We start from the raw sequence: 17689 nt of genomic DNA on the forward strand, positions 1-17689 counted from the left end.
GAGAGAAAATTGCTCTTTAGTGTGACTATTCTGCTATTTAGTGGCTTTTTTTCTTTTTTTAAAGTAGATTTTCTGATACACAAGTTGCTTAGTCTGGCGTGGGGAAAGTATTCAGCAATTCAGAGATGATAAAATAATTACATGATTGCGTTCTTTCTGAAGGCACGAGGGTAATGTTCTTAAGTGCCACCAATTCAGGCACCACTCAGGAGAAGAAAAGGCTCCCTCTAATCAGGGCTCCCCGGGTAAGAGTTTACAAGAGCACCCTTGAGGTCAGTGCTAATCCACAGCTTCCAGGCAGCTCATTTAAAGCACTTGGATTGCCCAATGTGCAGGGAAAGCACAGCCACTCCAGGCTGGAGAAGTGGCATGTGACAGCCACGCTGTGAGAACCCTCTGGGAGGGGAAGCAGCCACCGGATCCTGCAACAAACCCACAGGGTGAAGGCTTGGGACATCCGAGGGATGGAGAAGAGGGAGAGGAGGAAAGTTTCTTCATTGTGTTTATTATTAAAAAAAAAAAAACAACAAAGAGAAAAAAAAAAGAAAAAGTTTATTGCAAATCTCAGTGTTTAGAGCATTTCCAGAGTCCACTGGGTACGGTACAAACAAATCAGTACATCCTGCTTGTGGGTCTGCTGCCCTCACACACACATACTCATCACTCGCTCCCCTGCTCGTGCTGCTACAGGCAGGAACAGAAACGGGCCGTGAGGTCAGTGACAAACATATTATTTGATCTGTATTGGAAATTGTTGTAAAAAAAAAAAAAAAGAAAAAGTTACAGTAGAACCTCTCGAACCTGCAGAACAGGGAGCTTCCACACACACTCAAACCCTGCAGGCCTGATTCCACTTCCAAGCAGTTGGAATAACAAAGTGCTGTAGTGAGGTCTCGTATCGCAAAGACTTCGACAACCTTACAATGACAGGCTACAGAACATTTACCCAAACGCTTGAAGTATCATAAATTAACAATAAATTAAAAAAGCACATCTCAACGCGACGTGGTTATGTGTTCATGGATTGCTGGGTCACACCACTCGGGTTCTCTGCAGGATCTTCCAGTCCTGGGGAAGGCGGCGAGTAAAGTGCTGAGGCAGAGGAAGGTCTCAGGCAGTGAGGATGAATTGCTCCAGCCACTTGCAAGAGTGCCTGTTTCTTTTTTTTTTCCTTTTTTTTTTTTTTTTGGACATCCAAGACAGAAAAAACAAATCAAGCACCTTCCCAAAAAGAGGTTGTTCTTTGTTTGTTTGTTTCTTTTACAGATTGTCCCACATTTCTATGGCTGGTAAAACACAGACAGGTCAGCGTAGCAGTTAATGGATGATGCCACTTTCACTGAAATACACAGAAATGGTGGTTTGGGTTTTCTTCCAAACCAAAACAGACTTGTTTGATTTGTCCCCCTGAGTTGCCTAGAGGCGAGAAGATGCATATAGGTGGGGTAAGCAAGCTCGTGTCACCGTGAGCAGGAATCTCCCCTGTTAAGACTGAATGAACAGCTCGTCCATTGTCTTTTGTTGTTCCCTTCACACCATCGATGTGCACAGGCTCCACTTCATCTCTCACTGATGTCAGCAGCGAAAAAAAAAAGCCTCTCGCTGACTTTTGGGGAGCAGGGAGAGCTGGGGAAGGGGGTCCAGCTCAGCCTATCCACCCCAGGACCCTGCAGATTTGGGGAGCAGGGTGGGAGGGGCTGGGTGATGTGGGGGTCCCACATTCCATCGGGGATGCGGCAGAGATTTCCTGGTGCACCTGGCAGAGGTTTCAGGTACATTAAGACACACTGGGCCAAATCCTCCCCGTGGGGTGGGCTGGTCCTGCAGTGGTGCCACATCCACTGCCACCTGCTGAGCCTTTTTCTACGGAAAGAGATGCTGGATCTGTAATTTACTACTTTTTTCCTTTTTAAACAACTGGGTTATACTTAAGACTTACCTATTACAAACCAGCTACACTTTATGCTGTAAGAGTAACTTCCCCAACAATTTCACAAGCAATACAAGATAGGCATTGAAGAGAGACTGATGTAAAGACAGCTTTCCCTTATGCAGAAGATCATTTTTCCTCTCCAGTTATTTAAGCTAACCTCCATTAACAATCTTAATAAATTAATAAATACTAGTTAAATTAGAAACAGTACATCAGATCTGGCTATCAATAGAAAACAGTTCTAGGGATCCCAATCAGGAGAAGAAAAATGATCTTATGAAATATGTGCAGTAATAACTGGCCATAAAGACACACGGAGCCTTTGATTTCCCAGCATTTGTGACATTCAAGTTAAGATCATTAGCAATGGTTTCTAATTGTCAGCTATCTAGCCTAGCCTCCTCCTCAAAGCTAGAACATGAGTCTGTATCCCTCCAGAAGAATATTCAGTTGGCTACTGGTGGTGTATGAAATGTTTGTCTCCAGTTTGTATCATCGGTTTCTTGTCTGTGTGGAATTTGTGGTAGGGGATGGGTGACAGTCAGAGGCTGAGCTGCTTCTGCTGTTGCTGTTGTCAGTATTGATGGGATCAGTTGAACCTTTACCTATGCTTGTTATCAGGAAAGCAAGAGTGTGCATCACATCTTCATGCTAGACAGAAGTTATTTTTACGTGGCTATTTTTAAGTATTTTCTATGGAGCTTTCCATTGTTGGTTAAAAAAGTTCTGCCTAAGATAAAAAAAAAAAGTTGTTGGTAGCAACTCTTCACATTTAAAATTCACATTCCCTTTAGAATGTAGTTTTAAAACGTGGAGCAGAGCTGACATTTTCCCCAGCCTTACGCCGAGTACATTGGATGGAGAAAGGAACAGGGATGTTTTTATACCACGTTGTCAGAGCCTTTTCCTGAATTTTCTGCTTTTCCAATATCCATGTCTATAAAGTCATCTGGTAATTCTGGTGCAGCCCTTGCCAGGCTCTCCTCTGCCTCCTGCTGCTGCTGCTGCTGCTGCTGGTGGCACAGCCCAGTCTTGCACGGCCTCACCAGAGCCAGAAACACGGCCCCCAGGACCATGCCAGCAGCACAGGAGTAGAAGGCTGAGCTGTAGTTCTTTGTCGTATCCACTAAGACACCTACAAAAAGAAAAATTACAGCAGTTAGTCCCAGCCACCTCCCCCTCTCCCCTGCCCAGCCATCCCTCCTGCAGAGTTTTAATCCTGGTACCTCTGCATCATTTTATCTGCAGTCAAAACTCGATGATAAACAGATGCCACTTGAAAAGAGTAAACCTGTTGTGTTCAGGGTTATGCAGTGTCATCTTGAGGCAAGTCAGAAGCCTCTGGGCACCGTGGGGATGCTGAGCCCGAGATGCATCAAGCATCTGTTTGTTCTGAGAGAGACTTCCCCTCTCTGCAGTGCGTGGCACAGACACAGGCACGGCGAGAGGGATTCGCCTCTGCCGGTCGCTGGTGCCTGAAGTGGTGCCAGGTTTGGGTTTCTAACAGGATCAGGGTAGCACTGCAGCATTTCCCTTCCCTCTGAGGTTCCTCAGTGGAGGCTGCCTCATCCATGGGACTCTGCAGAGCTGCATTGCAGTAGTCTCCTGGCTCTGAGACTCTCCTAATACCAGTTGCAGGGCTTTTAGGATAGTGCTATGATTAGCGCTGCCAGAACTCTTTCTAGACAGAGATCAGCACCAACAGCTGTCAAACATTTCATAAACGAATTGAGATGAAAGTTTTAGAGTTACCTGCAATGGGTGGTCCAGCCAACCCAGCTAAGCTTTGAATGAAGACATAGACTCCAGCTGCAGAAGACATCTTTTCAATGCCAACCACATCATCTTCTGCCAGGAGGGGAATATGTGTGCCCGCCACCGTGCCGAGCATGAACCCGAAATAAATGCTACATGTCATCAAGCCCCAGAACTCAGAGGCAAAAGGGAAGGCAAACAATGCTACAGACAGCAGGATGACACAGATGAGTTCGATGTAGATCTTGCGGATGGGCTTCTTGTTGAGGACCCATCCTGCAAAGATTCTTCCAAAGACCTCCGCGATGGCCATGGCTGACAGGATGTAGGCAGAGTGGTCTTTGCCGATGCCCAGGCTGAGGCTCAGGGGGATGATGTAGAGGGAAGGAGCGAAGAAGCCCAGGGTTGCAAACAGGCCAAAGAATGCATAACAGATAAAGCTATAGTCTCTCATCACAGAGAAGTCCAGTAGTTTGGTTTTTGGTGCTGGAGGGGTGCTGTTATTTTCAACAGGAATCTGTCCGTGTTGCTTTGGTTCTTCACTTTTCGGCTCTGCTTTGGTTTTTCCAGGCACATTGCTGGGTGAGGTAGTTATTTCGACTCCTGAGTCTATGGACTCTATTGAGGTGCATGTTTGCTCATTTTCAAGCATGTACTTTGTCTCTGTGGACTCTTCTGGAGGCTGTGCTTTCACTTCTTCTTGCTCTTTGATGATGATGGGCCTCAGCAGCGATCCACAGACGGTGATGCCAAGCTGCAGCACCCCGACAGAAAGCAGGCTGTATCTCCAGCCAATCTGCTCCTTCAGAGCTGTGATTGCTGAGGGGAGAGGGCAGAGGAAGAAGAAAGTGTAACTAGGAAAGCCTGCAGTTCCACCAAGGAGTTGAATTTACAGCTGGGGAAGTAACTGGAGTTTTACCACTGGAGGGTTCCAAGCACGTTGGCTCTCCCAAAGGTTGAGCAGGGAGTCCCTCCTGCCCAGTGGTCTGGCACCCACCTTCCACCCCTCAGCTGCAGCAGATAAAAGCTAGCAGCTGCATTTACCACCTGGCCAGTAGAAGCCACCCTCTAGGTAGCCCCTTCTGAGTCTGGGGATGAAGGGGGTGTTATTTTTAGAGAAGGAGAGCAAACTCAAAGCTCGAGTTTCCTCTCGCAGCTGACCCCACCCTGAAACCAGCTAACAGAGGAAGTTCCTTAGCCCTACTCAAAGGTGCATGTCACTGCTGAATTACCAGCCTTCATTAGCAACCAAAGCAGCTTTGCAGTGGGGATTAGCTGAAAGCACACATGCACAGCAGGACCACCTGAACTGACAAAGACAGGAATGTGCTCCCTGGGGACAGGTCCCCAAAAGGCTGGAGCAGTCTGGCAGCCCATGCTGAGCACGAGCCCACTAACCTCTAGGAGCAGTTCTGTGTACTGCGTGTGTTTTAAATAGCTGAAGTTTCTTGGTCTTATTTTTAGCCTGCCAGATCTATATAGGGAGCCCACTGGGCTGCATATCAGCCAGGCATGTCCTGTGCTGGCAGGGCCCGCTGGGGACAGCTCGGGCAGTGTTAGACCCGTCTCTGGGATTACTTGTCACCCTGCCTGCAGGGCACGAGTGCCATGGGCACGTGAGAAACCACCTGTGGGCTTTAGCAGGTCCCTGGGCACCAAGGCAAATTTGCTTGGGAAAAGCATAGGAGCAGTGTTGAGCTCTAGGCATGCACATATGAACTCCCAGCATGTGGGCACCGTACCTGGTGCAAAGGAGAAGACAGCGAAACATTCCCCTGTAGATGCCACTGCTGTGACCAGCGAGCGTCTTTTGTCAAAATACTGTGATAAAATGGTGACAGTCGGGAGGAAGGAGAGGCAGTATCCAAGGCCTGTGAATAAATGCCAAAAATTGCCATAACAACAAGTAAAGGAGGGGGAAACACCGATGCAAGAACACGTTAAGTCGGTTTTCCCGGTGATTACAGTGTCATTTCGGCCAACTCAGCAAGTCACCCTGGAAGAAAATCATTGGGGAAACCAAAATGTTATTTTTTTGTAAATCGGAGGGGGGAAAAGAATAAAGGAAAGTAAAAACCCAAGAGACCCAGCCTCCCAAACCTGCTAGATAATGCCTTCTGCTCCAAAGCAGCCAGTGGGGTCCACTTTGAGGACCTCATCTGCCTGAAGAGTTTGAGCCTGCAGCAACTGCTCCCCTAAGCAAGGCAAGCTCCTGGCCATGGACAAGAGCAGGACACCAAGGCCAGGCTGGAGAGGGGGAAAAGTGTCAGGAAAAGAAACAAGAAACAGAGGGAGAGGTTAGAGGATTTGACCCCATGAGCAGCTTGGTCTCCCCAGCGATCCCAGTCCATGAGAAGCGACCAGTAGGGCTGCACAGGACCAAGGCCTGGGGTGGTCCCCAGGGCGAGGCAGAGCAGAAAGCCAAGCCTGGAGCGCAGCTCACACCCCCTCCCAGGAGGCTGAGGGCAGCTCAGCAGGGGCAGCAGCACTAAGCCCTCCCTGTGTCACAGGGGGTAAAGCCCCCACGGCTTGTGGGGAGCTGCAGGAGAGCACTGAGTGTTTGCCAGGTGCAGGACAGGGTGACTCACCGGAGATGATGCCGATGGTGACATACATGTCCACGACAGTGCGGGCGAAGGAGGCGATGACCATGCCGGTGCTGACGAGCAGCCCCCCGGCCATCACCACCAAGCGGTGACCGAAGCGGTTGCTGAGGACCGTCGACAGAGGAGCTGCAGAGGGACAGAGCCGTGGTCAACACCCAACTCAGCAGCTTCACCAACCACCATCTCCTTCAGACGCTCTTCTCATGCTCCTGCCCAGGTGCCCCTGATGTGCCACCTCCCCGCACAGCAATGTCACCCGGAGCCACCCTCGGAGCGCTGCACAGCTCACGGCACTTGGGGCGTGCTAAAAAATCATCACAAGAGACTTAAAGACGAGTGCGTGGGAGCCTGGGGCAAACCTGCAGCTACATCCCCAGACACCAGCGGATCTCAGCAAGGCTCCAGTTATTTCTAATCCTTTTCACTGCACAGTTTGGTTTCAAAACTCTGGGGTGAGACCTGAATGGCCGGATCAAGCCCAGTGACACGGACCATGGACACAAGTCAGGGCTCAAAGGGTGAGACAGACATTTCTTAGCATTTCAGGAGAATGCAGCCTCTGAACTTTATGGCTGTTATTTAATATGTAAGGGAGCCATTAGAGACAAGAAAGTCTCAGGAGCCAGGTCCTTGTTTGCTGAGTCAGCAGCACAGCTGCCCCTTGCACCTGTGCTTCTTACCTGTGAAGGTCTGTACAAACACACATATGGATATTATCCAGGATATCCTGCTGTTGGTTTCATCAAAGCTTTCCATCAGGTCATTGAAGAAGACTCCAAATGATTTTATGATGCCGTATGTCAGGGCTTCCACAACAAAGAATGCAAAAGCAACTGTCCAGCCCCATCCTCCGTCAGGCACTTTAGTATAAACGTTTGCAGAGGTGCACGGCATTTTTACAGCTTTGACCGTCATTTTGGATCTGAAAAACAGGAGAGAGGGAGCCAGGGATCAGTTTAAGCTGAATTTTGCTGGAAGAGGCACAGCCTGGGAGCTGTAGCACTCCCCAAAGCACTTCAGGCTGGTCCCTTTGCTGCTGAGGGATTAAATGCAGGAGTTGGACTGACACTTCTGTCACCCCACAGGCTCCTTCCCGTTGTTCCCCTGTGAGCCCAGGACCAGGAACTCTCAGCTCAGCACCAGGGCGAGCTGTTCCCAGCAGCCAAGCCCGGGAGCTGTCATCTGTCTGTTGGTGCGTGGGGGGTGGGTGGATGCAGTTCGTGAAAGATCCACTGCAGAACCCAGTGCGGGCTGCGGGAGCGGCAGGAACACCCCGGGGCACCCGTCCTGCCCGCTGCACCCATCCTGCCCACTGCACTCCTGGTGCTCTGGGACACCTCAGTGACACCCATCTGCAGCAGGGTCAGTGGGAGCTGTAGGAACCCCCCAGGGCACCCGTCCTGCCTGCTGGTGCCCTGGGACACCTCAGTGACACCCATCTGCAGCAGGGTCAGTGGGAGCTGTAGGAACCCCCCGGGGCACCCGTCCTGCCTGCTGGTGCCCTGGGACACCTCAGTGACACCCATCTGCAGCAGGGTCAGTCAGTGACAGAACCCAGGCACTCAGCAATAGGACAAGGGGGCACAGGCTTAAGCTCTGCCAGGGGAAATTTAAGTTGGAGATCAGAAAAAAATTCTTTGCAGAGAGAGTGCTCAGGCATTGGAATGGGCTGCCCAGAGAGGGGGTGGATTCCCCATCCTTGGAGGTTTTTAACCTGAGATTGGCCGTGGCACTGAGTGCCATGACCTGGTAAAGGGACGGGAGTTGGACCAAGGGTTGGACTTGATCTTGGAGGTCTTTTCCAACCCAATCGATTCTATGTTGCAGTGTCCAGACTCTCACAGCCACGGGCTCTGGGACCACAGTAACTCCTGGGGAAGACCCCAGAATGGCAGCTCAGGGCTGCCCACACTTCAGAACAGGGGGTGGGGACACCCCCCTGCTGCCACCGGCACCCCTACAGCCCTTGGGGCCACTTACACCCCCCAGGGCAGCAGGGAGGCCTTAAGGCTGTGGGGGGCTGGAGGGGATCACCCCATATGGCATGGGGGGCTCTTCAGCCCTGCTCTGTGTCTCTCAGGGGCAGCTTTTTTCCCCCTTGTGGAACTCCAGCGCTGCCACAACTGGGGGGGATGGGGGGGGGGGCAGTGCCAGGGTCACTGCCATACCTGCAGAGGGCATGGCCAGTGCCAGGGTCACTGCCACACCTGCATGGGGGGACAGCGCCAGGGCCACAGTCCTGGGGTCAGTGCCGCACCTGCACGGGGGGGACAGCGCTGAGGTCACTGCCACACCCTTGCAGGGGGTGCCAGTGCCAGTGTCACCGTCACACACCTGCGCGGGGGGGACACGGCAGGGCCAGGGTCAAGCCCTGCGCTGGGTCCCTGCAGCCGCTCCTGGGGAGGAGGGCACGGAGCGGGTGTCGCGGGTGTCCCGCCCGGGGCTGCCCCCGCGCGTCCCCCGCCCCGCACGGACCTGCGGCTCCCTGCGCCTTCTCCCCCCGCGCCGCCGGCCCCGGCAGCCACCAGGCATTTCCCTCCTCCATTTTCTGCTCCGATCCTCGGCACCGCGTTCTGGGCACACCGAGCCCCGGCGGCTCCGGCCACGCCGCCCCAGCGACCCTCGCGAACTTCTCCCGGCGGACCAGGCGAGTGCGGGGCATCGGTGCCCACCGGGGGCTCGGCCGGGCTGGGAGCCCACGCGAGGGGTCCCCGAGCGGGGCAGGGGGGTTCCCGCAGCCCGCAGACCCCGCTGCGGTGCTGCATGGCGGGTGCGCGGCTCCCGTGGGATCCTTTCTCGCAGGGATGGAGCGAGGCGTGGGCTCCTCCTGCATCCCTGCGGTGCTGCCCGCGCCGGGCTCCGCCGCAGCCCCGGGCAGGGCGAGGGACCCCCGGCGGCTGCCCAAAGTTTGTGGGAAGTGCCTGGAGACCCCCGAGAGAGGGGACGGGGCTGCCATGAATTCCTGTGTCACTGCACGAGGGATTGGGAGAGAGCACATTGGGAGGAAGCACGCTTGGGAAGAGAAAAGAAAAAAAAGAAAAAAAAAAAGGAAAGGAAGAAAAAAACCCCGAAACGACAAACCTGGACGTATGTTTTGTACATTTAAGGATTAAAAGAAATGGCGGTGAAGGTGGAAAAAAATTGGAAATTAAGAAGCCGGAGCGCAGGGGCCCGGCGTGGCCCCCCCTTCCCTGCATCACTTTCCCAACATTTCAGCCCTGATTCCTGCATCGCGGGCTAAAAATACAGGGATGCGGGTAGGGGGAGGAAAAATGAAGGATAACGTTAAAAAAACACCAGAAAGGAAAATTATTAATTAGGAGGAAAAATATAGAAAAGAACAAAGCCCTCCCCCCCACCCCGCGCGGGAGGAGGGGAGGGATGGACGGACGGACCCCACTCACCCGGTGCTGCGGCGGGGTCAGGGGCTGCCCATGGCCCGGGAGGGCGAGCGGGCGACCCTCGGCGAGGAGGCGGCCCCCGCTTGCCCCGCCGGCCTCCGGGCGCTGCTGCTCCCGCTGCCCGCGGCTGCTGCTGCTGCTGCCGCCGCTCGGTGCTCGCTCCCAGCCTTATATACCGGCTGCAGCCGGTCTCTGCCGGCGGCTCCGCAGCGCCCATGTGCGCCGCGCCGGGCCCGGCTCGCCCCAGCGCCGGCACCGCGTGTGCGGGAGGGGCGGGGCAGGAGGTTCCCTGCCTGTTCTCCCGGGCAGGAGGGTCGGGAGGGACCTACTGGCCACGCACCTGCCGCACAGACCGCGCTCCGGGGAGAGGGAGCAGGTGCCGCTCCCCCCGCCCGGGCTCCATGCGGTGCGTTGGTTGGGGATGCGGTGGGATGGGAAAGGCTGGAGCGCATACAGGAGCCCCCACCTCGTGCTCCTTGAGGATGCCAAACTGCCTCCCACCTTGTGCTCCTTGAGGATGCCAAAGTGTCGCCACTTTGTGCTCCTGGAGGATGCCGAAGTGTCCCCACCTCGTGCTTCTGGAGGATCCCAAACTGTCCCACACCTTGTGGTCCTTGGGGATGCCAAAGTGTCCCCACCTCGTGCTTCTGGAGGATGCCAAAGTGTCCCCACCTCGTGCTTCTGGAGGATGCCAAACTGTCCCCCACCTCGTGCTCCTTGGGGATGCCAAAGTGTCCCCACCTTGTGCTCCTTGGGGATGCCAAAGTGTCCCCACCTCATGGTCCTTGGGGATGCCAAAGTGTCCCCACCTCGTGGTCCTTGGGGATGCCAAAGTGTCCCCACCTCGTGGTCCTTGGGGATGCCAAAGTGTCCCCACCTCGTGGTCCTTGAGGATGCCAGTGTCCCCACCTCGTGGTCCTTGGGGATGCCAAAGTGTCCCCACCTCGTGGTCCTTGGGGATGCCAAAGTGTCCCCACCTCGTGGTCCTTGAGAATGCCAAACTGTCCCCACCTCGTGCTCCTTGAGGATGCCAAAGTGTCCCCACTTTGTGCTCCTTGGGGATGCCAAAGTGTCCCCACCTTGTGCTCCTTGGGGATGCCAAAGTGTCCCCACCTCGTGCTCCTGGAGGATGCCAAAATGTCCTTGTTCCTCCCGCGCTCCGGCGCATGGTGTGTTTTCAGGGGAGCACATGTCACTTGGTTGTGTTTTCAGGGAAAACGTCTCCTTTGGTTGTGATTTTAGGGAAAAGCATCTCTATTAGTAGAGTTTTTAGGAAAAAATATCTCCCTGTGTTGAATTTTTGGGGAAACCATCTTTGTTAGTTGAGTTTTTAGGGAAAACCATCTCCCTGAGTTGAATTTTTAGGGGGAAACCATTTCTATTAGTTGCGTTTTAAGTAGAAAACATGGTTTTTAATCACATTTCTTTAGGGCAAACCATTTCCTCTAGTTGTATTTTTAGGGAAAATCATGTTCTTTAGTTGCATTTTTAAGGGAAAACATCTCCTTTGGTTACAATTTTAGGAGAAAACATCTCTCCTGCTTGAATTTTTAGGGGAAACATGTCCCTTAGTTGCATTTTGGGGGGAAAACATCTCCATTGGTTGAAATTTTAGGGGAAACCGTTTCCTTTAGTTGTATTTTTAGGGAAACATCTCCCTCATGTAGGGAGCTTAAAAAGGAGGGATTTGTGAGTCAAACTGGAAGCAGCAAAGCCGACTCACCACCTACATGGATGGGGAGGAAGGGAGCAAGAGGTTCAGTCATCACAGTCATAAAATATCCTTAGTTGCAAGGGACTGACAATAATCATGGAATCAAACTCCTGGCCTTGCACAGGACACCCCAACAATCCCACCCCATCCCTGAGAGTGTTGTCCAAACACTCCTTGAGCTCTTGGTGCTGTGACCATGGGGAGCCTGTTTAGTGCCCAACCACCCTCCTGGGGAAGAACCTTTTCCTGAGATCCAGCCTAACATCTGGCCTGGAGAACACAGGGCAGGGTTTCTTCCTGTGCCCAGCAGTGCTTGGCAAACAGAGATGGAACTAAAGCAATGAGTGCTTAAGGGTTTCCCTTAAATTTCCTTGAAATCAGTAAAAGAGAGGAAAAACCTGCCCAGCACTGCAGCTCACTGTGCCACAGCCACTGCTGCCACTGCATCCCGTGCTGGCCTCCAGGCAGATGCTGTCAGGAGGTTTTGGAGCCTTGCACCATTCCTTGGGGCTCATGGGCCAGTGGCTCTTGCCTGCAGGGAATAGCAGAGGGTTCAGAGTGGGGTGGTGACCAGACTCCTCCTCACTTGCCCTCTTGGGGTCTGCCCTCCATGCTGGCCCAGGACCCCCCTACAGTTTGCTGGGTTAATGTGGAATCTGCTGATCCTGGTTCACACCTCTGGAAAAAGTATCCAGGTTAAAATGTCCCTTCATTTCAAGAGCTGCTGTGTTTGGTTTGGCCAGAGTCCCTTCTCCTGCTTTTTCCTTCTATGGGATTGCTAGTGGGGTGACATGGCAAAGGGCAGTGGGGGCAAAATTCTGCAAATTTCCCAAAATGAGGCAAATTAGCTGCTGCTTTCATTAGGGAACTTAGGGAAAACTGCCACTGGTTTCTCATGGCGATACTGGTCCACGAGCCACTGCCTCCACCAAGTGCTGCTGCTCACAGGGGTGTTCCAGCAGCTTTACTCCTTGCTGTCCCATTCTAAATAGGCTGAAATCCAGATGTTCAGGCATGAGACTGTGCCCTGTGTGTCCTTGGGAGCCTCATATTGCCCTGTCCCATAGGAGAACCCCTTCTTCCAAGGGAACCTGAGGTTCCTCTGAGGTGGTTGCCCTTCAGGGTAACAAATAAAGGGCAACCACCCCTCTGACCTGGTAGAGATACCCCGTTACACAAGCTTTTCCTTGGGAATGGGTCACCCTCCCCTTGCTGAAATTCTTCCTGGCAGCGACAGTGCAAGTGGTTATGGGACAACAAAAGAGGTTTGTGCCTCCAGGGGAGAAATAAGAATGCAAATATCTTTGGCATGAAAAACCCAAAGCTATTTACTCCTTGGTATTTCTTGTCAGTAGTTTGCATCTGTCTCTGCCTCACCTTCTCATTCCTTTCCTTTGGGCCTTCCAAGAGCAATAAGGCTTTGGGAGCGATGGGGGCTGGAGGGGCCCTGTGGGGGGAGTGGGAGTGGTGGCTCCAGACTCCCCAGTCTGGGTCTTCCCATCTCTGCTGTAAAATCCTTTTTCCCCCAAGTTATTTGCCCACTTTGGAGGGATTTCCCTGCTGCTTGCCTTGGCTGTGTCTCGCCAGGATTCTTCGCCCCGGCACATCCCTTGTGGGTCCATCCCATGCCTGGCAGCGCTCGCACCAGGACGTGTTTCTCCATCATCCTGGGCACTGCTGCAGCCCCGGGTACATGGCCGGTGTTCGAGAGCTGTGTAATCCCCAGGGAAGCAGAGCAAGCATCCTGTCAGTGGGCATAAATCAGCTGGGAGCTGGGAAACGGGGCGGGCTGGGCAGGGAAGGGGAGCGCGGGCCCCTGCGCGGTGCCGCCGGGTGGCTCCGGGACTTCCAGTTCATTTATTCTGCTGGGGTTTGCCCAGCTCTGCTCGGCATGTGAAATGTTTTCTCTGAAAGACGCGGCAATGAGATGGGTGAAAAACATTCTCCTGTCCCAGGAGCTGGCAGAAATCCTGGTAAATCTGCAGAAGTATGTTTTTGTCGGTGCTGCTTACTCTGTTAGGGGAACTAGTATAAACTATTCCAGTAGAAAACCTTTTCCTGGAATAAAGTCCTGACTGTGTTCAGAGCATTGTCAGGACAGTTGTACCGGGAATGGAACTTAGCTGGTAAACATGTTGGGACTGAGGAGGGCCCGTAGGGCAGACACAGAGCTCCTGCATCCTCTGTCCCACAGACAGACCCTTCACAAGGCACCTGCTGCCCTTCTCTGTGCTCAAATCAAACATAACATCTATGCAAGTTTAATTTGTAAAGAAAACACAGACTTTTTTATTTTCTCCCCCTTGGAAGCCTGTCTGTCCCACTATCCATCCCCTCCAGGCTGTGGCTGGCCATTCCCACTGGGGTTGGGATCAGCTCTGGGAGCCACACCATGGGGACATGCCCCCATCCTGAATCGCTTTGGAGCCGTGGGGTCAGCACACAGCTTGAGCTATCACTTCTGCTCACCTGCCTCAGTTTCCCTGATGCTGGCTGGCACAAGGGGCAATGCTGGGAGCCCCTGGAGTGGTTCTGGAAAACATCAGGTGCCCGCTCCAGTTTGAATTCCTCATGCCCTGCTGTGTCCTTATCTCCCTGCCCCTTGCAGCCAGGATGGCGATGCCTGCTGAGGCTTTCAGGAGGAGAGCAGGGCCATTGGTGTGGGTTTGGGCAGGGGATCAGGGCTGTGACACCCCGGGGGGGTGGGTTGGTGAGCCCCGGGTGCTGGCAGGGGACAGCACAGCTGGACGTGCTTCAAAGGGCATCAGGTTTGTCTGGGCTGCAGCCTCTGCTTTGCTCTCCAGGCAGGCGTGAAAATGTGAAAGAATGTGAAAAATGTGAAAATGATCTTGCTGGCCCCAAGATTTGTAAACTTTCTGGTTAATGTGTAATAAATACATGACAGATACTGCCAGCACTGGGCGGGTGACAGCAGCCACTCAGCAGTGGTACCACCAGCAGTGACATCCCGGAGAGGGATCTCCCCTCCTCTGCCCTGGGGTAAGCCCTGGGGTGTCCTGGTTGGAGACGATTTGAGGCTTTTCTAAACTGGTTTATCTGGTTTGGACTTATCCAAGTTTCTGTGAACCGCCTTGTCTGCCTTGCAAAATGCACTTTATTTATTTGTTTAATCCTTTCCTGGTACAAGGTGCGTGCTGTGACGCTCAGGTGCGCCCTGTCCACCCCGAGCGATGCCCACATGGTGTTAACGCCGGTTATCCTGAGGCCTTGGGTCCTTGGAGTGATTCCTCCCAGGTGGCTTATCCCGCTGTAACCACCTGGGCAGTATTTCCTGCTTGGCACAAGGTGAGGTGCTGTCAGAGCCATGTTCCTGCCACACTCAGCCTGGGGGAATCTCTTCTGAGTCATTTGTATTTTTTTGCATGAACAGCTAAAGGTTGGTCCTTCAGTTCTGGGTGGGTCTGGCTGTAGCAAAGCTGGAGGGGAACTGAGATACTGCAGGTCCTGGTGTGGTGGAGAATATGAACTGGAGCTTATCCCAGGGAGGCTCCTGCATCCACCCGGGCACTGAGGGACTGCACAGCACAGGGGCAGAGCTGGCACAGCCCAGACTCATCTGGGAATTCAAGCTGAAAAGGGTCAGAGAGGAGCCTCTGCCAAAGGGTTTGGAGGAGAGTGCAATGGAGTTGGTGCCAAGGGGTGGCCTCATGCCCTGCCAGGGTTGGGATGTGGTCTGGATGTGGATGGTTCCACCTCTCCTTCAAAAGGCCTCTGAGCATCAGGGATCAAGAAGTTGTGTCTGATGCTAATGCATAAATTTCAGCCCTGGATGACTTTCCCTGTAATTTGGGGAGAAGAGACTGTCCTTTGAAAATGGTTTGGGTTGTTTTTGTTAGCTGTGTCATCCTGGCATCCCTCCCCAGAGTAAATGAAAAGGACAGAGGTTTGTGGGTGAGCAGTGGTTGGGCTCCCTTGGGATTTGCTCAGTTTTTCCAGGTGGCTGCAGGTGCAGTTGGGGGGTGCCTGGTGCATGTTGTGGTGTGCAGGGCCACCCCTCATGGATGGGACAGGGTCCAGGATGGTGCTGCATGGAGGATGCTTTGAGAGGCTGAGGATGGTGCAGAGACCACTCTCAGCCTGGTGAAGGAATTTGGGAGCTGCTGGATGCCAGCAAAGGGAAGGATTATGTGGTGTGGATTCCTGCATCACCCACCTTAGGGGATCAGCTGAACTTTGTTGCTTTGTTTTTGCCCAAAAGCCAGTTCCAGTGCTGGGTGATATCCTGATCCATCATCCTGTGGAGAACCCCAGCCAGGAGACTGGGATTGGGCTGGGCCCAGCCTGGCCATGCCCAGGTTAGTCCATGCAGTTCCTATGAAGCTGGTGGCTCAATTCTGTGCTGTCCTTGGCCCAGCTGGGCTCAGCCCCTGTGTGGGGTGTTTTGGGCCAAAGCAGAGCTGCTACTTTCATGTGCAGAAAGCACTTTCTGTGAAGAAATCCCAGTGACTTTCAAAGGAAATTGCAAAGTGATTTTTTTGTTTGAAGACAAAGGTGATTTAGCTGCCACCAGACATGTCCAGATGCCTGATCTCTGTTCTTGGAGCATGAGGGGCAAGCTGTGGGGTTGCAGAAAGGTGCAGAACAGGAGCTGGGCTCGTGGGCTTTGCTGGGACAGGGCTGGGCAGCCTCTCCCACAGCTCAGCCCCCTCCCATGGCCCAGCCCCCAACCCACCACATCCCACCCCCATTAGTTAATGTACCAGGAGCCTCCAGGCATTATAAATTAACAGTGTGAGCTATGAATTATGAATGGAGTCACATTTCTGATCACTTCAGTGCTACGCTGACAGCCCTGGAGCTGCTGATCCGAGTGACAGCCCAGAGCTTTTAAAGATGTGAACAGCAAAATCTGGGAATGATTTGCTTTGCGAGCTGCAAACCTCTCGGCCTACAGATGGGGCTCATCGTATTCCCTGTCTTGCCTCCTCCTGCTCCTTCTCCTCTTTTGTTTCCTGGCATTGCCTTCTCTACTTGCCTCCGTGGTTTGTCTTATTGGATGTTGTCCTGCTTGGCTGTGTTGACCATCCCATGGGAGGGGCATCCCTCATGGCATGTTCCTTTCCCGAGGTTGCTGGTACCCGGCACAGGTCCCCACACCATTCCCGTGACTGGTACTGAGCTCCTGGCACAGGACTCAGTGGGGTTTTGGCAGATCTCTGCAACTTCATCTTCCTTTGGTCATAACTTTGTGCTCAAGACGTTGTATTCCACAGCTCCATCTCTGCCACTGCCCTTTGGGGGGTTTATCCTTGAACCTCTCCACCACTGGAGGCCAAATCCTGCCCTGAGCAGCCAGATGTGCCTAATCCTGTAAGCGTGGCTATTCCTGGGGTTTGTTGCCTTCTGGGTCTGTCTGGATTCCTGCATCCCTGTCTCTGGGAGCAGCTCCCTCTGGAGCTGGGCTGCACTGCCTGCCCTGGTGCACTGGCAGCAGGAGCAGAACTAAATTTAGAAAAGGAGCTTCAGACACTTGTAAGTTGTCACAAGTGAAGGCAATACCCTGCATGTCCCCCACCATGCTGGGCACCCTGCAGTGCTCAGGAGAGCCCTTGGCAAGGTGGGAGGGAGCAGTGCTGCTCCTGGGGATGGCAGGAGCAGGGGAAACCATCCCAGCCAGAGTGATGGGCGCAGGGAAGGGGTGCTCCTCATTCCCAACCCTTTCCAGCTGAGCCATCGTGAACCAGGCAGCAAAAAGTACAACTTCAAAGGCCAAGCCTGGGCTGTGGGGAAGATGTTCTGCCCCAGGTTGGGGCACAGCCTGACTGCAGCTTGTTTCTCTTGCACAGGGGATGCTGTAGCCGTGTGAGGTGAAGGATGGACTGACACAGCCCCAGCAGCTTTTACTCTTCCTGAAGACCAGACCGAGGGGCTCAGCCTGCAGGGAAGGAGCTGTTTGTTGGACACAAACATCCCCCCTGGCTGTGGGGAGGGGAGAGCAGTCGCCGCCACAGATCCAGCCACTCCTGGAGGGGAAAATACCGCTTTGGTTTGGTGTCTAATTAGATATTTACCAGGAAGGAAGGAAAGATATAAATAGGGTGACAGTGACTTCAAAGGGTGTTTTTGACTTCTAAGAATAACACCTTTGCTGGCGCTGATTTCGGGAATATCAGCTGTGCCTGGGTGTGAAAAACGGAGGAGGTGTTGCAGCTCGGTCGGCAGCCAAGGGAGCAAACCCAGACCCCAGCCCCCCGGGACCAGCTGAGGAGGGGACATTGGCATCACTGCAGGGTCCTGTGGAGAGCTCAGCTGCATCCAC

At 53.4% G+C, this 17689-nt stretch overlaps 1 protein-coding gene and 1 long non-coding RNA gene across 2 annotated transcripts; one reads left to right on the top strand and one right to left on the bottom strand.

Annotated features, from left to right (window-relative positions):
• Window positions 1-535: 535 nt before the first annotated feature.
• Window positions 536-9856, bottom strand: SLC16A6 (solute carrier family 16 member 6). The gene is made up of 6 exons (XM_071573790.1): window positions 9699-9856; window positions 6975-7216; window positions 6277-6420; window positions 5431-5559; window positions 3686-4507; window positions 536-3068 (listed from the first exon to the last, which is right to left on the bottom strand). Exons 2-6 carry the CDS (start codon window positions 7207-7209, stop codon window positions 2815-2817), a joined length of 1584 nt encoding a protein of 527 aa, XP_071429891.1. The 5' UTR covers window positions 7210-7216; window positions 9699-9856; the 3' UTR covers window positions 536-2814.
• Window positions 9857-14321: 4465 nt separating this feature from the next.
• Window positions 14322-17652, top strand: LOC139680841 (uncharacterized). The gene is made up of 3 exons (XR_011699423.1): window positions 14322-14409; window positions 14558-14715; window positions 17217-17652. It is a non-coding gene; the product is annotated as an uncharacterized lncRNA (long non-coding RNA).
• The last annotated feature ends 37 nt before the right edge of the window (window positions 17653-17689 follow it).

This window comes from Pithys albifrons, chromosome 19 (genome assembly GCF_047495875.1).
Source record: "Pithys albifrons albifrons isolate INPA30051 chromosome 19, PitAlb_v1, whole genome shotgun sequence".
Lineage (NCBI taxonomy): Eukaryota > Metazoa > Chordata > Aves > Passeriformes > Thamnophilidae > Pithys > Pithys albifrons.